Below are 21936 nucleotides of genomic sequence, written 5' to 3'. Positions count from 1 at the left end.
GTCACTACAATACCAAATTCTACTTATAAAACTTATTTTCAACCTTACTACTAACACCTTTTCCCCCTTACTAACACCCAGTAGCAGTATATAAATTTTGGACTCAAAAAAAAAAAAAAAAAAAAAAAACTAGCAAATTTTGGTGCTTACACCGTGTACTAAAAGTATTGGGTTGAGTTATTTGTTTATAGAGATGCCCAATGTTACTTGCTTTATTCAAGGATAAGACAAGTATCGCAGCGGCTACGGGCTATTAAAGAGCATTTGAAAATAACGCCATAGTGGTGTTTCATGTACATGTAAAAGAAGGTGAGTAAGCACAATGATAGAGACAGTGACTGATGCAGAAAGGAAAACGTGTACAAAAAAGGCATCAGCCTTTCTTAATTATCGAATACACTTTTGTATCTTGCAACTTTTGCTGTGAGAAAGTAAAAAGTCAAATGTGTAAACAACTTTACAATCTCAAAATATAAAATGAACGGATAGGTCTACTGTCTTTATGGCAATAGCAAGAGTATTTTTGCAGGTAATCACTTTTCTGATTGCAACTGATAAGTACTCATTTTATGTGATGTAATTATTCTTATTAATGATCCTTTTTGTAGCAGCAGTAATCGTTCAAAGAAAATAACCATTGTTTATTAAACGTTATTAGAGAGTACATCGTCTATGACTATAGCTATACCAGCGCTATATACATTGTGTCACTGTGATTACAATCTCTTTACTTGGAGTTTCAGTCACATCTAGTGATTTACTGATTAATGTCCTGGCATCTTTTCGGAAACAGGGTGAGGAGAGTGATTAGGTGGATATTGAGGAGGAAGCTGAGGAGCATACTGAGGAACAGGTGCTGCCTGAGCGACATACATCGGTTGAGGATGTTGAGGACCAGGATAGGCTTGATTAGGATTATATTTTGGTTTTTGCAGCTCAATTATTAATCTATCATTAGCTAATTTTCGCTTATTATACTTTGGAACAATACAGATCAGGCCAAACACGCCACAGCAGCAACACCAGAGGAGATCATCAACACCACACTCATTGTCTTGTATCTCTTTTTCTAATTCAGCAACAAGCTTTTCATCTCTGTATTCCGTCATTTTTGTTCCTTTAAAAACTATCTTGAACAAAAAGAAAAAGAGAATTACAGATTCTATTTATACTACTGTTAGTCTTTTCTATCTGTGAGGCTCATGTATCACAAGTATATTTGCAACTGCGCATTACCCGGTACGAAGTTTATATTCTACTCCTATAATGAGGCGCAGCGGAATAGCTAAACTATACAAAAAATATGATCATTCAAGGAAAAAAGACATGTACAATGCAAAGTCTTCATATTTTAAATAACAACATTGATTCAACCTGCTTCTTAAAAGACAGTGGATTATTGTATATATCCAGTGGTTGTACTGTGGCAAATGAGATGTGGCACTTGTAGTTCAGTAATGTAACACAGCAGACTATTCGGAAGAACAGTGTCTTTCATATGATGGATCAAGAACAGCTTTAACAAAGCAATAGCATAATTTTCAATACCAAGTGCTTTTATACTTGATGCAACTATAATATGACGCTGATATATGTGATTTTCTTTTATAATTTCATCCTTGATCTGACGAAAAGCGCGTACTATCATGAATACAAGTTGGATATTCAGAAGTTTCTTTTAAACAAAGTAACCAAGCTTAGTAGCACAAAACGTGTATTTTCAACTAAAAAAGCTCTCTTATGAGTATTTAATAAGCTAGGCAATACAAGCGTAGATCTAAACACACTATTCAACATACATATCTTCACTTAAATATTAAAAAAAGGGTTTATATTAAGTATTAGTTTATACGTAACTACTGTTGACAATTTCTAAAAGATTAACAATTTGTGTATACCACCTATACATCTATACATATATATATATATACCCATTAACTACGAATGCTCTGCTTAGAGGAGTTCTCCTGGTGATATTGTATGGCAACTGAATCGCGCAGATGGTGTGGGAACATGGGGCTTCTAGGAGTTGACTGTGTACTATCACTCGTATAATGAGAGCTTGCTCGATTGGCAGCATTCTTCACAGCCAAATGAAGAGAAGAAGTCGAACTGTCACGCCACTTGTTTCCCTTGTAGTCCATGGTATCATTAAATCCAACCCATTGCACTGACGAGACTGATTTGCCTCCAAGTGACTGTCTAGAATGATTGCTGTACATCATACCTGGATAATTACCATCGGATGTGGTTGGTGCGCGTGCTTGCAAAAGCCGTGATCCTCTCAGCTGGAAAATTCCTGATTGACCTCGTTTATCGCCCAATGTCTGATTTGCATCTGTATCGGGATGGAGTGAGCTACTGTTTGAAAACAGATTGAGTGTCAATCGTTTGAATCCACTTGTGCCCATATCTAGCTTTTTATTGGATGATTCAGGACTCTTGTCTAAACTTGTCTTGTCCTGTTCCATTCGTTGACGACTAAGGTTGGATGACTGTGCAGATTGTCTGCGGTAATAGTCTTCTGTAGAAAATTTAAACTCTGCACCAAGAGAAATCGCACTGATTCGTGTATTGTTGCTATTCGTGACAGCCAATTCAGGTAAACTGAGAAAGGGTACCGGCTTTCTCTCATCATCAAATACCATTGAGTTTGTCATTTGTATCTTTTCTCCATAAGCTAATTGCTGTAATGAGACATTATTTGGTGATTGGCTGAACCTTGCTGCCCTGGATTCGGAGTGAACATGACGTTGTTGCTTGTGCCTTCTCCAGATGAAAAATCCAATGCCAGCGGCTACTATTACAATAACACAAACGATAATCCCACCAATGGCTCCGCCACTGATCCCTTGAGCGCCATTTGATGCAGAATCTTGTACGTCACGTTGGTACAGGAGCACTGGCTTTCCCTTTGTAATCCATTGTTTACTTGTTGTATTAAAGTAAATAGGTTCATTAACCATGGACTCTGGACCATCTTGTCCACCATAATAGAGAATCAAATCATCTATTAATACACCTACATGTCCTGATCTGCCTTTATGACTATGCTCCAACTTTGTCCAGGTCATCTGAAATGGCGCACGTATATCTAGCTGCCATAGATCATCTAGTATATCTCGTTCATTTTCGCCACCAAATAAAACATGCGTGGATTGATTAGGGAGCGTGACGACACTTGCATAACTGCGTGCAGTAGGCCATTCCTCAACTGGACTATGGCTGCTCACGACGGTGGATTGAAAAGTGTCTGTGTCAAACCAGATGCAGCGATTAGACATCGTTAGTTCTCCTTGTTGTCCAAAGCATGAAATAATCCAGTGCTCGTATGAGATCGAGACATGACCAGCAGCTTGCGTGTGGACTGGAAGCTGAGTCCAGGTTTTGTTTGAAAGGAAATAGACCCAATTGGCGTCATGCGCTGGTTGGTGCGTCTTGGCAGATAGACCTCCAATTACATAGAGTCGATCATCCATCAGGGTCGAGGTATGTTTGTACCTGTGTGATGGAGACAATTGATAACGGTTGGTCTGATTGGATGAAGACAGAGCTATCCTTGGTGTATCCTTGTATGATGGATGAAGGCCGAGTACTGTGATGATTGAATGATTTAGTAAGTGAGATGTATGTCCAATAGAAGGTAAAAGGAAATGATGTTCAATATCTGATGCAGCCAGGTGGAGAGAATAATCTGTCTTTTCGAAATGCAGGGTGAGTAGATTTGAGGCATATTCAGAGTGGAAGTTGCTTGTGCTTTCGGTTCCGCCAAGAATATAGATTAAACCAGTTGAAGAATAATGCGCTGTCGAATATTTTCGTCCCTTAATCATTGCTGCATATATAAATGTAAAATGTAGAAGGTATAAAAGAATGAATATTAATTGTTTATAATACTTCATGTATTATGTCAATATAAACAATAGTTTCTGCAGATCCTTGCTTGAGTTATTAAAATACAGCTATTTTTACTACTTTTTAACGGTTTAAAAAAATACTGAGGTATATAAACTGGGGAAAAGAAAAAGAGAGTAAAAATAACCTGTTCATCATGAAGGTGATTTCGGCTGTATAAAGCACACACTTGTCCATGCGGGCAGCTTCCTAATTTTTCGATCCGTGTAACAATAAGCTTTCTTAGAATATGTTTTCTAATGTTATTAATTCTCATCAAAATGCAGTTTAAATCATAAGAGATATATTACAAAAAAGGAGAGGAAGAGAACAGTTACGTTCACGTCACGCTTTACTATATTTACTCTCCCTCCTCCTGCATATTATATGATGGCCCGGTTTATCTGTTTATATAAGCAAACCAAGGGAAGTATTTGGATATTATCGATCGTTTTAAGCAGGTTAAATTACACTCCTTCCTTTTATAATCTTATTTTTTAAGTATAAAAGAATCATTTATTTTGACCTTTTCTTTTTATTTACGATATGCTGGTTCAAAGCTCTGCTAGTTATCAAACCATCAATTTAAGTTCCATAGATCACGAAAGAACGCCATTATTAACGTCAAGAAAAGGTAAATTAAAGAGTAGACAAAGAAAGGAAGATTGCCAACCATACCATAGAAAATACTTGGGAACAATTAAAGAAGAGTCAATGGGTTTCCTTGGTTCCATCTATTGTACTTGGTCTAATCATCTGGTTTGGAGTGAAGCCTAATCAAGAGCTTACTGTTACAGCTATTCATTTGCTGGCGGTGTTTGTAAGGTAACAAAGAAAATCATAAAATAAAGGAAAAAAAAAACTCATGTGTTTGGAAAAAAGCTGCATATTTGCCTTGATTACTACATCTGTGGATATATCTATGCTTGTTCTGACAGGGTTAACTATTTTGGCAGCATCTCATTCTTTTGTATGTCTGGACCATGCCACAGGCTTTGATACCGAATGCAGACTGTGTGGAGAAGTCAATCCTTTGACGGGTCACACAATTCAATGCAACGCGGAAAAGGATTCATTTAAGCAATCACTCGAGGGGTTTTCAAGCTCTGTCGTTTGGCTCATCTTTGCTGCTTTCCATCTTGGTAAAGCAGTTGAAGTAACCCAGTTAGGTCGCCGTATCTCGTTATTGATGATTAGAACGTTTGGAAAGCATATCTTGGGCCTTGCATATGCCATCTTACTGTCAGGTAATAAAAGTTCCTTAATTCATATCCCATATTGACGTAATGTGTTCTCCTCAATCTAGAACTATTTCTTGGCCCTTTTGTTCCTAGCAATACAGCTCGTGGTGGAGGCATCGTCTTGCCTGTCGTACAATCTATTGCCACGTCGCTAAACTCCACTCCCAAGCTCAACCCAGAAATAGGTCAGTATCTCATCTTGATTGGAAATCATGCCAATCTGCTATCAGCGTCCATGTATTTGACTGGTAAATTCTAAATGTTGACTTACGTTTGTCAAGCACTTACTCCTTTCTTCCTGAAGGAATGGCTGCAAATCCTGTGGTTATAGCGAAAGCCAGCCAATTATTTCCACACTTGAGCTTTGATTTCCTGACTTGGTTTAGGGGTAGCATTGTGCCTTCTGCTACTTGTGCTATTTTTTTGCCTCTTTTACTAAAATGGTCCCTAAGTATAGATAAACTGGGAAATAAAACCGAGGCAGAAAATGGTGACGCTGTCGTAAAGCACGCACAGCTCGAGCTAGACAAGATGGGATCTGTGTCCAAGAAAGAATGGGTAAGTACTTTGCTCCTTAATTATTACTCTTTAACACTGGTTTAAATTAGCAACTTTGCTTTGTTCTGCTTTCGTGTCTTTGTATGTGGGTTACTACAAGTATAACACATCTTGATTCCACTCTGGTTGCCTTAATCGGCATCGTTGCTCTCTTGCACATGGGCACAATCTCATGGAAAGATGTGTCGACAAACACGAGTGCCGTAAGTTCAATTTACACTCCTATGTTTGAAGCTAATTTACCCTGTAATCTTATAGTGGGATACATTATTCTGGCTTGGAGGATTTATTACCATTGCTCAACAATTATCCGAGGCTGGTGCCTCTGCCTTCTTGGGCCATCAAATCTCCAATACGATAAAGAGATTCAATTTCCCTTCGGTTCCTAGTTTAGCCATCTCCTACTTTTTGACTACCTTCATGTTCTCCTCCCTGAGCGCGCATATTGTTGCATTTGCCGGTACTTTCTTTGATGCAGGTCATATGCTAGGCGCTAATCCCATGATTTTGACTGCAATGATTGCCTATTTTGGTTCTCTTTCTGGTTGTATGACAAACTTTTCCACAGGTACAGAAAAGACCCGATATTTATACAAATGAATGAGCATCTAACTCGTCTTTATTTATTTATCAAAGGCATGGCTGCAATGTATTATGCTACAGGTTATGTATCTCGCCCCAAGTGGTTTATGATCGGTTTTCAGGTAGCTATTTTCTATCTCTTTGTATACTTTACAGTTGGAGTATCTTGGTGGAAGTTCTTGGGATGGATCTAATGACAACGTGTATCCGTTGTGTAACGTAGCATGTGTTTATGTACCATTTATTATTTTTATAAAGTTTTCTAATTCATCTTTACTCTAATTAACAAGCATACTTGTACTTTATTATTATATATTAGTTGTAAATAGTGGGTATTAGCAAATGTAGTAAACAGTAATAGGGAAAAGACTAAAGATTTCAGGCAATCCAGTCTTTAGTAGCAGCTTTGAATACATGTTGACCCATTAGCTTTGCAACTAACTCCCCCATTGCCTCCTGTTCAGCAATAACCTCTATAATACCAGCAGCATATGCCTGCCAGTAAACTTGATCCTCAGTACTTTCTTCATTTGCTTTTACCTGTTGATCATCATCACTCTTCAGCCTATAATGATTGTGCCACAAGATACTCTGACGCTTACTTAACAATCTTCTAGCAATCTCGGCTGAAGGAAGTGAAGCAGGAAGTGATGATTTTGTACGTAGAGAACATGCGAGTGTATAAAGGTATAAATGTACTGCTGCAGCAAGTTCACGTCTATAAGGATTCATCGGGTTCATGATGCTCTTTCTCACTTGAGTTCTGATAAAAGTTTGTGTTTCTAGTAAATGGCCGATCCAAAACAAAATATGCTTCTCGTGTTCCAGAATGTCTCTGTAGATCCCGATCGGGAAGGGTCCCTTGGTCAACCTTGGCTCCATCTGCGCTAACCCAAGCATTTGACAAGTCAGTTGATGTTGCTTGCGTAGGATTTTGGCATTGTACTGTACATCACGAAGAGTTGACTTGTACAGATGTGATTGCGTATTTTCTTGGCAGACAAGAGATGCTACCTTGGAATATTGAATACCTGTGGCTATCAGTAAATCAGATAGATGCTTGCGAACCATCTTGCGTGCCCAGACTGGCCATAGAAACTGATCTATGATAATAACAAGAATAATGGCAAAAATGGAAGTGATAGTGCGTTTCCAAACAGGTGCAAACAAGTCTTCGTTGTATCTATTGCTATATCCAGTAGAGACGATAACGGCCATGGTAAGTAGTGAGATAAAGCCAATTCTGGGATACTTTGATCCTAGCAGCATGTACCACATCGGAATCTGGAATATTAACACCAAGACCGCGATAACATAAGGATTCTCATCTCGATTGCCCGCTAGCAGGCATATGTACCCGGCAACAGCACCAACAATGGTTGCAAGGACACGGAAAAGGCATTGTAGCGCGGTAGATCCGACGGTAAAGTTAAACACGACCATTGCAGACAAAAGTCCCCACTGCCCATGGTTATTCTACAGACAAAAAAAAATAAGCAAAAGCTAAACAATATAAACAAGACGTACATTATAAAGGTCATTTGCGCCTTGTATTGGCAGCCATGCCATTAACGCCAAAAGCTCCATAGTGATTGTAAACTTGATAGCGAATCGCACAGGATCTGTTCGAAGCCAATTGTTTAATATTTGTAAATACCTACTCCAAAAGTGCGTTCCTGGTGTGTTCTGAAGTGGTATTAGGACATTGTCTTGATCATCAACCCAATCGCTTTCTATAGACATCCTATTCTCTATGGGCCCATTTGGCTTATATATTGGCTTTTCTCTATTTCCTTCCGTTTGGTTTGACGAAGATGCTTGATTTCTCCTTGTTTCTTCTCTTTGTAACAGGTGTTGTTGGTCAAACAGAACCTGTTCTGTAGCTGTTCTTTCTCCCTTTGCGCTCTCACCAGCTTCTTCGAGCCATTTACTTAAAGGCACACGCGGAAAAAAGATGTGTGGACGTTTTCCTGTCTTTCTTTTAATCAAGTTGTTTGCTTGTTCTTCTAATTCAATCAACTTATTTCCAAACTGTGTGAGAGTAAATAGGATTGTGTAAATCATGAAATGATCCTCAACTGGCACTGCACTACGCTGTTGGTACTCGTTTTCCAAGGTAATCTTTGCTTCCTGTAGGCTCCTCATAGCCTCTGCCATATCAAGATGTTCCTCTGACTTTTCACAACCCTGCTTTTTTTTGGGTATAGCCTTATTTGTCTCAAGACGATACTGAATACATTGTATAACAGATATGCAAATCTTGATAAACCTTCGGACATTTGGTTGAACAGAGTGCTGAAGTCTGGAAATAAGTTTATATTCTATTTCTAATACTGTGGATCCCTTTGTGTAATAATTTGGCGCACCCCGACTATTGACCGTGAAAAGTTCTTCCATATCTATCGCCACACTATCATCATCATGACTATGCACTCCCTTTTGTTGATCCAGACGTTGTTGAAGTATAATCTGTCCCTCGCGTTCGATCGTCAGTGCAAAACCATACAAATATCGTGAGAGGCTGTCCAAGGTGGTAGCAAATGATTTGTACCACGTCGGTCGGTAATACGACACGACAATTTCATACTTCGCCTCCTTTCTTGCAGTTTGTGTCTTTGAGATGTCTGCATCTAGCTTTTGGATCAACTGGCTGAGTTGTTTGGAAGCAGCCGTATCACTAAACACTTCATCGTTATCCTTTAGTACATCCCTTTCTATAAATTCCAAAACTGTTTGTATCGAAGCCAATGCATTTGCAAAAGATGTTCTAAAGTACACGTTTGATTTACTTGTGAAAAAGAAAAAGAAACTTATGGACTTACTCGGATACTTTAGCTGCTGTTTCTGGCCAAAGCAGTAAATTAACAAGCAGAGCAATGGCTCCTCCAATCAGGGTCGGATAGAAAATACCGACGATAGACATGACATTAAACTGCGTATTATAAATGCCCTTGGTAAGTCCAAAGAAAGCAATGGTGAATCCTTGCAGGCCGGGAATAAACAGACGTGGGTATTTTAGCCGATAATAGGCAGTAAAGAAGACGGAGATAAAGAAGGCAATAGCCGCGATAATTCCTGCACCATTAGAATAAAGACCGTTCATATGGCTGTTGTATAAAGTACATAGGTAGCTAACGACAGCACACCAAATGGATGGTATTATCATCATGGCAACATTCAACAACATTTCAACAATCTGATTACCAGCTGTTCCACTTGCATTGAAGAATAAAGTGCCGAGAGTGATAAGATAGGGCACTACGCCCACGTTGGCTTCGACCTTTGGTATCAAAATGAGAATAGTAGCAATCTCATAAGCAACTGTACACTTTATGATCTTCTTCCATAAAACGTAGTCTGTTTTTATGAACTTGACCAAATGCATAAAGTAAGAAAGAAAGAAGAAAATCAGAACAGTAGATGACACTTTTTATATCTGAGATTATTCTTTTTTTGGTAATCAGTTTCTCTTTTATTATCATTTTTCTTCGTCACTGCCATCTTCGGTCTTTAATTTTTTGACGGAAGGGCCTGGTGACCTTGAATCCTCACGAGCTTCAACAGCCTCCAGTCGTCTTTTGAGGTAACTGTTTTCAGATCTTGTTGATTCGAGTTCATTCTTTAAGCTCTGTGATTCTTGTGATAATTTTTCCATCTGCTCTTTTACGGTGGCCAATTGCTGCTTCAGATGAGTGATGGCCTGTTCTGATAAGAGCTTCTCAAGTGATGCCTTTTCCATTAATGACACTTGTTCATCCTTTAGCTGTTTGATGTAGGTTGCGGCTCTAGTAAGGATTGATCCTTTATTCTTCTCACAGCCTGGCACAATACGTGCAATCTCATTGATCCCTTCATTAATCGCCTCACGCCGCTTACGTTCTACCAATTTGTGACTCTCACGACGCCTACGATGCCACTCTTCAGTACCAACAGCCGGTCGTGTATCTTCAATGTTTGTTGTTGTTGTTGTTGTCGCTGTTGCTGTTGAGGTCTGTGTTGATATAGAAAAAGATGCTGGCTGTGATTGAACAGAGGATATGGTCTCTGCCGTATGGGTATTATCCGTGATATGTTCATTATTTCTCTGATTTTCCGTTTCCTCCTCTTCTATACCAGCAGTACCAAGCTGAATAGATTCATGAAGCGCCTTTAAGTCAGCGGATTGCTGAGGTGTCATCGTCCTGTTTTATATTCAGATTTTTTCTGTTGCATAAACAGTATTAAAAAATGCTTACCATATTTCTGAATCTTTATAGTCACTCTTTTCACTCCCTTCTGAGTTGTCTTCTTCAATGACAATTTCAGTCACCATATTTTTGTCCTGTCCATCCTTGTCAACATGATGCATATGTTTCCTCTTTTTTTTATTGTACCTGGGTTGGATCGTTTTGTTTAGAGTTGTCAGGCTGAGGTTCCTCTTTTGTTTTTTCTAATTAGCAAATTAATTAGAAAGAAATAAAGATGCTATTGAGTTTGTGCTTTACTTTCTTTTTTATTTGCCATTGAGAAAAATATAAAAGGAAAAAGGGAACAGATTAGTGTGAGGAAATAATAGCAGAAGCAGAGTTGCTTCAACAGCGGTCACGTGATGACGTAAATGACCAAATTTCATGCCCTTATTTTGCCCCCTTTCTGAACTTTAAATTCTTGAAGTGGCCATTTATTCTTGACATTGTGATCATTAATTCTCCTTTAATTCTTTGGCTTTTTCTTCCACTATTCCCCTTTTGTTAAAGAATAGTAATCATGTCTGAGAGCTTTGTTTTAGAACAATACACACGCTTTCCTAGAGAAATTATTGTTGATATTAACTCTTGGAAAAATCTCATTGAAAATTCACCTGCTCACCATGCAGTATGTTGGATTTGTAAGGAAAAGACGAATGGTGATATATCTACTTTAAATGAAGGAGGCCAACTTATGCCAAAACGTGTAACAAGAAGAAGCATCATTTGGAAAATTAAGTACATATGCCATAGACCTGGGACCAATAAGGGTCGTGCTGATGTACAGACAGAAAATGAATCATCTAAAAATCGGCCAATTCAGAAATCAAGCAAGTAGATTGATAGCAGATGCTATGTTACTGCCACCTGTTATTTTCTAGCACCTAATCAGGTCACTATTAAGCTTTATAATGAGCATAGTCATCTTATTGGAAGCCTTGATGATATCTCTTTTTTTACCTTTATCGGACAATACGAAGGAGGCTATATTGCAAAAGTTACGTGAAAGCTACGGTAGAAGAGATATAAAAGCTGCAATTCAACGTCATTTTAATGAAAGGATAAAAGATCTTTTTTCTGAAGCTGCTTGTTCTTCAACACATTCAGGCGTTTGAGGTATATAAGCAGAGATTACTATGATAGACTGTATAAGTAAGTATATTACGAGTAAGATATATAATATGTTGCACTTTAAACTCTTTATATCTTGAAGTACATACAGTCTCACAAGATTTAAACTAGTTGTTTTTCATAGCAGTCGCTTACAGCTTTGAAAAAAAAAAAAATAGATTTAAAACCATTGCTTAACGTCTCCACCCACGCTTTCATGATTATTCTCCTCAGCACGGAAAGTTAGACTCCCTTCAAGATGTTGTGACAATAGAAATAGTGCTGTGTTTGTTTGCTTTTTTTTTTTTCTAAAGATCTCTTGTATTTCTAAATTAGGTTTTTCTCCGGTCTTCTTTTTGTCACCGTTTTTCTGTTGTATTACAAACGTAGTATTTTTTTGAAAATATATTTGATACGTTTTCTATGCTTGACTTTGCTTAACTGGAGAAGGGATTCTGTTCAATTTTCGTTTGAGTGTCGCCCTATTGTTTCAAGAGGCAACTATATCACCATGGATTGGATGAAGTCGTTGATATCATGGTGTGCACTCCCTTGAATCAAGCGGATATAGCAAGCTTAAGAATATTTACTCTTGAGTATATGCTTTTAGAAACGTTTTTTATATGAAATGCTACTGCACTTACTTTACGTTCTCTTTTTATATACAAACTGCTTGCAGAATAAGTTCTACTGCATTTGATTAACCCTATTCTTTTGAACAAAGAGATTGTCAGTAGTACAAAATTTTGCTGTGTCACTATAAAGTATAGTAAGCTCCTTAAAAAAGAACAAAAAAATACAATAATGAGAACCTAAAAGACAAAGAATATATAGAAGTCAGTATCTACACGAAATGAATTACTTTTTTTAAGCTTAAAGTTTTATTCAATAAGTAATTCAATAGTAGTGGTTAACTTATATAATAAAAATGCTTGGTGATGTGCGACAACTCACCAGAAAATGCAAACTAAACTCGCTTCTCCATCCGTCGTTTAAGCAAAATCGGGTAAGTTTGGATTCAATATAAATATAAAATGGTATTTATATATTAAGCATTTCAAATGTAGCAAGTGATATGAACAGCTGCTAAGGAATACTCTATCCTTCGGCATGATGCCCTCAATCTTGCACTATATTCTGTCTGCTTTTGGGCTGAGGGTGGTTATAAAGAAAATGAATCGTACCCAAGAGCTATGTAGCCGACTTTTGGTATCACTGCTACAGATCCGTGACATTAGGTGAAGGACATGCATCTCGAACTGTAATATTACCTATATCTCTTTTTATATGGATACCTATCTAAATTCTGTTTGGATAGGGCTTCAACAATTGCGTCAGGCACCAATTTGCCCAATTTGACATGACAAGAAGAAATCCAGGAAATGGTAATGATTGTTATGGGAAGATCTATCGCACATGATTAGCACAGGATTTATCAAAAGGTGAATATTTGTATAACATTCCTGAACTTGATAGAATTTATGAATGCCTCGCTACCGCATTTACAGCAGATGTTATTGCCAGTAAGTAAATTTTGATAACAAGTATATTAAATGTGTATATGCAAACGACCCTTTAACTTCTTGATTATTCATGCAAAGATGTTGAACTACATCTAACCAGAAATATAAAACGAAATATATACGCCGTTTTCAAAGGGTTTTTTATTACTTATCAATCAAGATATCTACCAATCCTTAACATTAAAAATATGGGTAAACGCATAATGCTACTTCAAGTACACTAGGTAATATATCATCAGTATCACTAACTGATTGAATAATATTGCGAATAATATAGCACATAATGCTATCAATTCAGTATTGAGTAGGCAGCCGACCTTATCGACTAATACAGCGTTTCTTCCATTTGTTGCAGACTTTTACAAGTATAGTATTGCCTATTTGTTGTTTTCGCAAATGTTGCCAATTAACAAACTACCAACTAGGCAAATTGCTACAATATTTTATACCGCTTTCGGTGATCTTCCTTTTGAAGTTATTTCCTCCTTTGAATTTGCGGAATATAATGCCCACAATTTGATGTTTTTCAGCTCCATGCTGTTAGAGACCGCGACTAACTTTATTTTGATGCCTTTTGAATTTAAAGGTTGGACGATTTTATTGATTGCTTGACATGGTATAGGTATGACAAGTTTTTGCGACGACAAACGCATAGGGCGAATCCGTAGTATATGTATCAACTGTGTGCATAGTTTATGCGCCACCTTCCGGTGAAAAGATCAAGTATGCTTTATTGAGCAGATGTGCTGCTGCTGGTTTGCCAGTTCCAGGTTTTTTAAATATAATTGTATACAACCATATCACAAATCAGGTAATATGGCTTTATTGAGTATTATACTTGTAATCAATATCAAACTTTAGTAATCAATTTATTAGAATATAACAAACCTAATGTATCCGCAACAATTTTATGGCTGTTATGGCAATGAGAGCAAAGAGCGCATATGGGAGATGCTTTTTGATATTGACCATCTTCAGAAAAATAAATAACGTATGCAAAATTTTGAAAAGATTTTTATTTTATTGCTTTAATAGGATGTTCGCTTAATTAAATATGATAAATAACATATAGCGCAAACTAATCTCGAAAAAAATAAAATAGTCCTGGACTATGGTATATATTGAGACGGTCATATGGTATCAGTTTTGTTTTCGTCAGTAACTCCAGGCACACCACTGCAGATACGTTTGCAATTACACACTAACTTTTTCGTTAACTACTTCCATATACGCTTTTTAGAATTATTACCGGACAATAAGCAAGACGAAAAAGTGGCTAAAAGAAAAATGAATATTTCTGACTGGTGAAGAAGAACTTACCGTCTAAATAAAGAGCCTTATGGGTTCTTGTATACTGATATGCTATTGGAGTTGATCCGGGTACACATATTAATATTGGGAAATAAATAATAGGGAGAAATACAGAGCTAATGGGTATTATTTGCACTGATAGAGTTCCGTGATCTCGTTACTGCTGTGGACACTTCAGACCAATATATTTTCAATAGATCCAGTACAAAAGAACATACGTTTTCCGTATCTAATGGCGATTACAAGTATATATACATATGTGCCACAACAATAATATGGATTTTTAGGGTTCGTTCTGGATTTTCTTGGTATAATAAAAAAAAATTGATCAAAAGAAAACAATACGGTAATGGTGACATTCAACCCTTTTACAATTTAATACCTAGTCCAAATGTCACAGATTGTAGATCAATCTTAGTATATATTGGAATAATCTCCATCTTACACAACCAGTATGTTATTTTCCCTTTTTGGTTAGTAAACTTGATTAACACTAACAACATTATTTTGGACATACCATGTATAGTGTATTTAACTTCATGAGAGCCTTTCATCATCGCGAGCTTAAAGATTATACATACGGCAATCGAAAACAATCTTTGGATAACATAACCAATGTAATGACTGGTAAAAAAAATACATCATGAGCCTTTCAAGCTATGCCATGCGAGTTCAAAAAAAGAAAGATGTAGATTGAAGCAACAGAATCGCAGGACCGCCGGATTTCAGCCCATTTCTTCCACAAACAGGCATATTTTTGCTTATGGTGATGATAGCTTACCATCTTCAAAGAAATGCTTCACACCAAGTCCTTCCAAGGTAACTTTAGATAGAATACAAGTTACGGTTATAAAAAGCAGACCATACTAAGCATACAGTAACAGAAATTGCGCCGCCATCTTTCGAAGAAAGCTGTTATTATCCTAGTTGATAAGTACAAGCCGTCTAAAAGCTGTAGCTACTGTCAAATAAAGCTAGACTCTATATCAGTACCAGAACGCGGTTATAATTATAGTGCTGATTTTACGTTAATAATATATAACCTTTTGTTTTTGCTTTTTTTTGAGTATTTACCGTCTTATATGATTTTATTCTAGAACAAAGAAGCGGCTCTCTTATGAAAAGAATGCAAGCAGAAAATGCCTTGATGAAGTAAATGGTCATGAACAAGTCTTATGTCAGTTCAGCGCGTGCCAAGCTAAAACCCAAACAGGTAACAATATAATAGCTCATTCATACTTCTTTTATGCGTCTACAACGAACATGTCACTAAATATATAAATAGCCTTTACACCCATCATCTACCCGTTAAAACTTTGTAGACAATGTCTATCTGGTAATGGTGGTAGTAGTTTGGTAAGCCTTTTTTAAAACTTACTCGTCGTATGTCACTAGTTAATTTTTGCGCAAAGGTTTGGAGTACTCTGATTAGTTGACTTTTGGACCCGAAATCTCCAAAGCTGATACATCAATGCTTAGCTTGAGGTTTCTGAAGATCATATCGACCTTTGGTCCTTTAGATTCTACTGTTGCAAAAGAAATAGAGACTGATTTGACGATGCTGGCGGTGTTGAACGTGAAAGAAATAGTCAAGAATTGCTTGTCAACTTTTTCGTAATTTATGCATCCTCATGCATTAGTTCAGTTTCCGAATTTTGCCAAAGTCGGCTTATGGTACCTGAACCTACTCATTTCTTTCGAAAGTAATCTCATTACGTTGGTAGCCCAAATTGCAGCAAAATCAACCATATCATCCTTTGACAGTAGTGTAAGCCCATGTAGAATTACTCGTTTTATTATATTTTTTGGAGCGCAATGACTACCTGTTATTAAACTTACCTGATAACAGTAATAAACAAAAAGCCTTTTCTTCCCGTTATTTTTTTTTTGTTTATGAATTTTTTTATTTGAGTTAATCTCACGACTAAGCAGTTAATATAAAGAACTAGTGATACATACGATCCTGCAATCCATCACGGCCAAAGCCTCTGTATTGATCAACAACTAACCTACAAACTACTCTTCGAGCAACCCAGCAAATTAAATCCAGTGCACTATCGCCTCCGTTGCCACACGACCAACGAAGTTTGCCTTATTACTCTGTATGGTTGCATTCTTACAACCGTCTGATCTTCATCATATCGACTTAACTTCTGTCAATATTATTGAAGTCGACACTCTCTATGCTTTAATGTAGTAACATCCAACGAAAAAAAAAGGCGATCAACGTATAATCAAACTTTTTCACGTCTATAGTCATATAAATCCAACACTTTGTTCTGTCATCATATTCGTTCATCTACGTGAGCCAGCCTCTCAACTGCTTCCTCCTCCGTCAGTGGCTTTTCTCTTTGTCAACAGTAATGGTACAGTACAAGTTAGCAAAATCACTACCATTCGACAATTGAGCCTCGAGTTAACCTCTGATCTTGTTTCGCCACAAGCACTTTGTTCCTACATACCTCTTGATGATGCTGTTACACTAGGCAGTTGAACATCCTCAAAGGTATTTGCAGACGCTTTTGCAAGAACCTCCTGAAGAACAAGAAATGTTCTATGATGCTGAATCAGAACTTTTATAAAGGTATCTTTGAGCAAACGTACATATATTCTTATCCTTTCGTCTCTTTTAAGATTAAAATCCTGTATCGCATACTTTGTCCGTCACCTAAATTTAGACAGCTTGGCAAACAATACACGTGACATACACTTTTTTTCTTTTTCTTTTCTTTTTCTTATTCCCTCTGCTGATTATGAAAATAATGAGACATCCTAGTCAAGTTTGATATTCACTTGATTATTGTTTTTATATCATGGTGTGCATGTCCATACAAAGGACAACAACAACAAAAAAAAGCTCAGCGACAAGACAAGCCATCCAAAGTCAGACGACGGAGTTTCTATCCTCTTTTTCTTATAAAGCATCATCTTTTTCTTGTACTTTTCTTTGTTGGAAAATAAAAAAATTCTTACACTGTGATAAAATGGGTGCATTTGATGAAATCAAGTCTAGAAACTTTTCGCTTTACGGACAATGGTAAATATATACATGAATATCAAGAGGAAAATAGTTTTGTTGATGAGTTAAATACAAAGGCTTGGTATAGTCTCTATCATTTGTAAGTGTAGATGACAGTATCAATTTTCTTCTTTCTAACTTTCGTGTACAGTATTGATTGTTTTAGGTATTGTTGGATTTCTTAATCATGTAATCTTTAGTATTGTTGGATTGTAAAGTATACGTAATAATACATTATATGATCACTAATATTCTTTTGCAGCGTCATCGCCTTTATTCTCGTCTTTGTAGAGGTTCCATTATGCTTAAAGGTAAGAAAAGAGAGACAGAGGGAAAGATAGGGATAGAGTGATTCATTGTTTGCTTAGTTTTGTCCAACAAGCCCTAAATTGTAAGCCTGGTACATTCATATACACACATGTATCTGACACCACTCGTTTCTATAGCGACACGTTCATCTCTTACTTTGAAAACTGCTACTTCCGCGCTTTGATGTATTTGGCGTAAGTGTTTAAGGTCTTGGAGATTTAAAATAAGATTGACCGTGTCTATTAGATTTGCTGTTGTTATGTTTCTTTCCAACTTGAAAGGAACCGGACCACTTATCGCTACGGGTGTTTCTCTCCTACTTGCCGCTATATGTTATGGTAAGTCAAAAGTTACACAGACGGACAATTATTGACGCATGAACCATAGGTATTGCCGCCTTCACAGGTCAGGCCTTTGCCAGTTCAAAGTAAGTTAGATTCAAAAATTTTGTGCACATGTCAGCGTTTACTAAAACACATGTTAGATTACTTGGGGGTACTGGAGTTGATAACGTTGTATAAATAGGAAAAAGAATGTGTAGTAATAACAATAATAATAAATAATCATATTTTTCTCTGCAAGCACAGTGTATTAAAAAGGCAAATGAAAAGGGGCAAAACAAGATGTGTCGAGAGAGAGGGAGTAGCGATGAGGTTCTTATATAAACAAGCTATTATTTTTTCTTATTTGTTTATTATTATAAAAAAAAAAAGATGGAAAAGTTTAAAGAAGTAAGTTATGCATGTCATCTGATGAGAACTGGTACTCACATTGAACAAGAAATTAAATATACTTCGTGAACAAGCTGAAAGTGCTACTGCTGCTGGTGATGAATATGCAAGCTTGATAAAACAATTAGAAGCTGAAGATATTCAAAAGAGTCATGAAATTAACTCTTTACAATCCAAGATCAAGTCTTTGGAAGATCAGCTCGAAAAGACTGAAAATAAACTGCAAGTCATAAGCTTAAAGTCTCAAGAAGCTGATATAAAGGCAGAATCCCTTGAAAAAACTGTCGGAGAGCTTGAAAATCAATTAGAAAATGCTGAATCAAGATATGATGAATTACAAGTGTTGAACAAAGCGATCATGGAAGAGATGGCAGAGTATGAGCGCCAATTAGAAGTCGCTTAAATGGATATTTAATATAAGCAAAATAAAGCATCAATTTTTGACAGTTTTTTTAATACACTAAATGGGTTGTTTCAGGAACAAAATTTAGAAAGAGCATAAAAAGAGATGTTCATTTTAATAATCAACCACTTAACACCAAACAAGAAGAATAATCCTACGGTTGATAACTATACTAATTTAAAGTAACTAAGCTGCTTTATTAATAGAACCCAAGGAAAAGAAAAAGGGAGTCGAATCACATAATGATATATAATAGACGTATTGAGTGGTTAAAACTATATATTACAGTCGTAGTCATCTTCCTATAGTTCCAATGCGTCTTTGACAATAAAAAAGTCAAGATAATAACTTTTTAAACAAACAAAAGACTGAGAGAGTATTCTAAGCGAATAAAAATCGAGTTTGGTGGTGCAATAGAGGTCTTTTGATCTTTTCTCTGTCACTCTTTCACTCTTTTTTTCTTCTTTACTTCTTTTCCCTCTTTCTTTAATTTACTTCTCTTTTTTATGAACAAGAGTATATTCTTTATAGACTGTGTGGATTACATAATTTATTGCTTTTGGCAAGTCACTTTTCTATAAGGAAATTGCTGATTTCATACATATAAAAAAACTTAACCCGAGACAGCGGCTATGTAGACTTTTTTTTTCCTTCTTTAATTTGGAAATGAATCAGCCAAACACAGACAGTCATCTTTCGGAAGAAACTAGTAGCCGAAGGACATCAAGTGCTATGGCAGATATGGAACCACCCTTTTTGGTTCGTACTAAAACAAAAGAAGAGATAGAGCAAAGGAGACAGAAATACAAGGAGCAACAGGACAACAGACACAAGAGAGGGCCTTATAGCTACCTAGGACAGCTCTATTCCAAATATTCGACTTCATATTTGCTAGAAAATAAATCTGCTACAGCTAGAGATCATCTAGCAAACGAGCGTACCTTCCTAGCCTGGTTAAGAACATCGCTATCACTTATTACCGTCGGCGTAGGTAAATGTACATCCCCTTTCTTCTTTTTACCATATTCTAACATGAGTGTAGCCATAACTCAACTATACCATCTATCCCCCGAATCAATGACAAATCGTTATACAAAAGCTGGTAAATCAGTAGGAGCTACATTTGTCGTGTTTAGTATCGTATTCCTATACTTTGCCAATGCTCGTTATTTTCATACACAAATTGCTCTCACTAAGGGACAATTCCCTGCTAGTAGAGGAGCCGTCATATTTGGATCTACTTGTATATTAGCCGTCTTAATAGCCATGTTTGTTATCATCCTGTTAGATTTAAACTAAATATATTTATATGCATTTGTTTACATGGATATGCATGCAGGAGTATTACTACTGCTGTCATTGATGATGACTATGGGTTCTATGTGCGCTTCATGCAAAAGAAAGCCCTTGAGCTGACCATATACTTTTCTCTTTTCCTAGGGAAAATAGGTAGTCAAGTTTCGATTTCACTTGCCTGTGGCTGTGGTAAAGAATATATCCAATGCTAAGAATCCCTCCATTGCAGATGGCAAAGACAATTGTTGCTTATGAATACACATGAGAAGAGGCATACACTGCCAAATCTGAAATGACAAGAATCACATCAAAACGCTGTAGTTGGTATTCTAAGCTAATTCATAATTGGTTAAACATATTTGGGGACGCCATCTTGATAATTTGTAGTGAATTACCTGTGGCACATACAGAGGGAAATCTTCGTTCTGTATTATATAAACCTTGGCTTGTTCTTTTTCTTTCTTTCTTTTTCTTTCTCTTGGCTACAGACACAACCAAACGATGCATCAACACAATCAATCTACCTCATCACTACTGAACAATTCAACACCAACTGTGAAAGATATAAACCTTTGCGGTGGCCAATGGTATATATGTCAATAAGCCAAATATTAACTAGGCTAACCTTATATACACCCATTCGCTCACACAGTAAATGGTGCGGGCAATATGGTCATCAAAGAGATGAATGTCCCCTACTAAAATAACATGTCATCTATGTCTTTACTTCAGGCACGCACTGTCATTAGAGAAGTCGGCGTAAATTGTGCAACTATGAAGTTGTTTGTTTGTAATGTAAGAAACTTTAAATAAACTTTCTCTTGGGATACACTGTTTCTAGATCTTTTCACCCCAACTATTTCTTTTCCCCTCCTTTCTCTCTATCTTGAACAATTTGGAAGGTTGATTTCTGCCGTCTATAATGCCATGAAAACAGAATAAAAAAGACAGCACATCCTGGGATAAAAGAAAAATGGGTAGCATTCGTTTCATAAGCTTGCCTCATTCCTACCAATCAAGCCATGAACAAAAGGCCATACTGCGCACTTCTCAAATCATAATGGCGAAAAGAGGTATACAACCCGTTTTGTAACTGGACATTGACAGGCATTGTCCAAAAGAAACCTTTTTTGGTTTTTACCTTGAAATTCACATCGCTTTGGTAGATCAACCTTTCCTCCGTTTCTTATTGGTTGTATTTTACATTGCCTTACTCAGCATCGTTCACTTATGCATGCATTTAAAAAGCACAGCTTGGCTTAGACTGCAATATTTAATTTTATGCAGTTAAGTATTTCAAAAGAAGGTTTCGGGCAAAAATAGGCTACTGCATAAAAATACTTAAGCTTGTTTAATTACAGTGTGTTGTTTCATAGAAAAAAAAAAAAAAAAAAAAAAAAAAAAAACAAATCAAAAACCATTTTTGGATCTTCAAGACAGAATGACATCCTCTCTCTCACTCTAGCAAAGCACTATATATATGTGTCTCATGATGTACTCAGAATTTCAGAATTACATAACCATAGCATTTAGCACCTGTATACCTTTATCCTGAAAAGATGATCGCGTTGAGAGAGAGAGCGCGTATCATTATGACGTAATGATAGCGTAGATCAGTAGTAGCTTAAAATGAGCAGCAAAAAAAAAGACAGGATAAACTTCTTTTTAAATAACTACACAAAAAATGAACAACACACAGCCTATTTCTGGAACCATAAAAGATATACAACAAG

General features: G+C 36.7%; 12 protein-coding genes across 12 annotated transcripts; 8 read left to right on the top strand and 4 right to left on the bottom strand.

The window, feature by feature from the left end:
* Positions 1-665: 665 nt before the first annotated feature.
* RHIMIDRAFT_258444 (uncharacterized protein) lies at positions 666-1120 on the bottom strand. The gene has a single exon (XM_023611338.1). It carries the CDS (start codon positions 1107-1109, stop codon positions 765-767), a length of 345 nt encoding a protein of 114 aa, XP_023464675.1. The 5' UTR covers positions 1110-1120; the 3' UTR covers positions 666-764.
* A 713-nt stretch (positions 1121-1833) lies between these two features.
* On the bottom strand, positions 1834-4016 carry RHIMIDRAFT_258442 (uncharacterized protein). The gene has a single exon (XM_023611337.1). The coding sequence runs from the start codon at positions 3831-3833 to the stop codon at positions 1935-1937; it is 1899 nt and encodes a 632-aa protein (XP_023464674.1). The 5' UTR covers positions 3834-4016; the 3' UTR covers positions 1834-1934.
* Positions 4017-4440: 424 nt separating this feature from the next.
* On the top strand, positions 4441-6469 carry RHIMIDRAFT_239118 (uncharacterized protein; the record flags this gene model as incomplete). Its single annotated transcript, XM_023609106.1, has 8 exons — positions 4441-4528; positions 4578-4719; positions 4777-5141; positions 5201-5383; positions 5440-5693; positions 5744-5896; positions 5952-6261; positions 6330-6469. The coding sequence occupies 8 exons, from the start codon at positions 4441-4443 to the stop codon at positions 6467-6469; spliced, it is 1635 nt and encodes a 544-aa protein (XP_023464673.1).
* Positions 6470-6653: 184 nt separating this feature from the next.
* Positions 6654-9660, bottom strand: RHIMIDRAFT_239117 (uncharacterized protein; the record flags this gene model as incomplete). The annotated part of the gene is made up of 3 exons (XM_023609105.1): positions 6654-7751; positions 7803-9042; positions 9098-9660. 3 exons carry the CDS (start codon positions 9658-9660, stop codon positions 6654-6656), a joined length of 2901 nt encoding a protein of 966 aa, XP_023464672.1.
* Positions 9661-9753: 93 nt separating this feature from the next.
* RHIMIDRAFT_239116 (uncharacterized protein) lies at positions 9754-10623 on the bottom strand (the record flags this gene model as incomplete). The annotated part of the gene is made up of 2 exons (XM_023609104.1): positions 9754-10456; positions 10511-10623. The coding sequence occupies 2 exons, from the start codon at positions 10621-10623 to the stop codon at positions 9754-9756; spliced, it is 816 nt and encodes a 271-aa protein (XP_023464671.1).
* Positions 10624-11021: 398 nt separating this feature from the next.
* RHIMIDRAFT_244826 (uncharacterized protein) lies at positions 11022-11339 on the top strand (the record flags this gene model as incomplete). The annotated part of the gene is made up of 1 exon (XM_023610115.1): positions 11022-11339. One exon carries the CDS (start codon positions 11022-11024, stop codon positions 11337-11339), a length of 318 nt encoding a protein of 105 aa, XP_023464670.1.
* A 2072-nt stretch (positions 11340-13411) lies between these two features.
* On the top strand, positions 13412-14149 carry RHIMIDRAFT_314404 (uncharacterized protein). The gene is made up of 2 exons (XM_023614933.1): positions 13412-13945; positions 14011-14149. Exon 1 carries the CDS (start codon positions 13531-13533, stop codon positions 13744-13746), a length of 216 nt encoding a protein of 71 aa, XP_023464669.1. The 5' UTR covers positions 13412-13530; the 3' UTR covers positions 13747-13945; positions 14011-14149.
* Positions 14150-16549: 2400 nt separating this feature from the next.
* Positions 16550-16939, top strand: RHIMIDRAFT_239114 (uncharacterized protein; the record flags this gene model as incomplete). Its single annotated transcript, XM_023609103.1, has 2 exons — positions 16550-16638; positions 16702-16939. The coding sequence occupies 2 exons, from the start codon at positions 16550-16552 to the stop codon at positions 16937-16939; spliced, it is 327 nt and encodes a 108-aa protein (XP_023464668.1).
* Positions 16940-17158: 219 nt separating this feature from the next.
* Positions 17159-18414, top strand: RHIMIDRAFT_258434 (uncharacterized protein). Its single transcript, XM_023611336.1, has 9 exons — positions 17159-17482; positions 17542-17564; positions 17616-17676; positions 17727-17775; positions 17833-17855; positions 17911-17967; positions 18020-18111; positions 18161-18200; positions 18258-18414. Exons 1-9 carry the CDS (start codon positions 17430-17432, stop codon positions 18292-18294), a joined length of 435 nt encoding a protein of 144 aa, XP_023464667.1. The 5' UTR covers positions 17159-17429; the 3' UTR covers positions 18295-18414.
* Positions 18415-18481: 67 nt separating this feature from the next.
* Positions 18482-19012, top strand: RHIMIDRAFT_27880 (uncharacterized protein). Its single transcript, XM_023612784.1, has 2 exons — positions 18482-18504; positions 18554-19012. Exons 1-2 carry the CDS (start codon positions 18487-18489, stop codon positions 18905-18907), a joined length of 372 nt encoding a protein of 123 aa, XP_023464666.1. The 5' UTR covers positions 18482-18486; the 3' UTR covers positions 18908-19012.
* Positions 19013-19648: 636 nt separating this feature from the next.
* Positions 19649-20206, top strand: RHIMIDRAFT_204595 (uncharacterized protein; the record flags this gene model as incomplete). The annotated part of the gene is made up of 2 exons (XM_023606771.1): positions 19649-19898; positions 19950-20206. The coding sequence occupies 2 exons, from the start codon at positions 19649-19651 to the stop codon at positions 20204-20206; spliced, it is 507 nt and encodes a 168-aa protein (XP_023464665.1).
* Positions 20207-21033: 827 nt separating this feature from the next.
* Positions 21034-21599, top strand: RHIMIDRAFT_258432 (uncharacterized protein). Its single transcript, XM_023611335.1, has 2 exons — positions 21034-21276; positions 21370-21599. The coding sequence occupies exons 1-2, from the start codon at positions 21177-21179 to the stop codon at positions 21492-21494; spliced, it is 225 nt and encodes a 74-aa protein (XP_023464664.1). The 5' UTR covers positions 21034-21176; the 3' UTR covers positions 21495-21599.
* Positions 21600-21936: the final 337 nt, after the last annotated feature.

The sequence above is a fragment of the Rhizopus microsporus genome, assembly GCF_002708625.1.
Source record: "Rhizopus microsporus ATCC 52813 unplaced genomic scaffold scaffold_12, whole genome shotgun sequence".
Lineage (NCBI taxonomy): Eukaryota > Fungi > Mucoromycota > Mucoromycetes > Mucorales > Rhizopodaceae > Rhizopus > Rhizopus microsporus.
This window is presented reverse-complemented; position numbering and strand designations above follow the sequence as displayed.

Bases quoted from the DNA above. Each gene is read 5' to 3' on its own strand.
- RHIMIDRAFT_258444 (XM_023611338.1), bottom strand. From the start codon at position 1,109: ATGACGGAATACAGAGATGAAAAGCTTGTTGCTGAATTAGAAAAAGAG.
- RHIMIDRAFT_258442 (XM_023611337.1), bottom strand. From the start codon at position 3,833: ATGATTAAGGGACGAAAATATTCGACAGCGCATTATTCTTCAACTGGT.
- RHIMIDRAFT_314404 (XM_023614933.1), top strand. From the start codon at position 13,531: ATGTTGCCAATTAACAAACTACCAACTAGGCAAATTGCTACAATATTT.
- RHIMIDRAFT_258434 (XM_023611336.1), top strand. From the start codon at position 17,430: ATGGGTGCATTTGATGAAATCAAGTCTAGAAACTTTTCGCTTTACGGA. The intron at 17,565-17,615 runs GTAAGTGTAGAT...TTTCGTGTACAG, and splicing joins TGGTATAGTCTCTATCATTT to TATTGATTGTTTTAGGTATT. The intron at 18,201-18,257 runs GTAAGTTAGATT...AACACATGTTAG, and splicing joins CAGGCCTTTGCCAGTTCAAA to ATTACTTGGGGGTACTGGAG.
- RHIMIDRAFT_258432 (XM_023611335.1), top strand. From the start codon at position 21,177: ATGGGTAGCATTCGTTTCATAAGCTTGCCTCATTCCTACCAATCAAGC. The intron at 21,277-21,369 runs GTATACAACCCG...TCGCTTTGGTAG, and splicing joins AATCATAATGGCGAAAAGAG to ATCAACCTTTCCTCCGTTTC.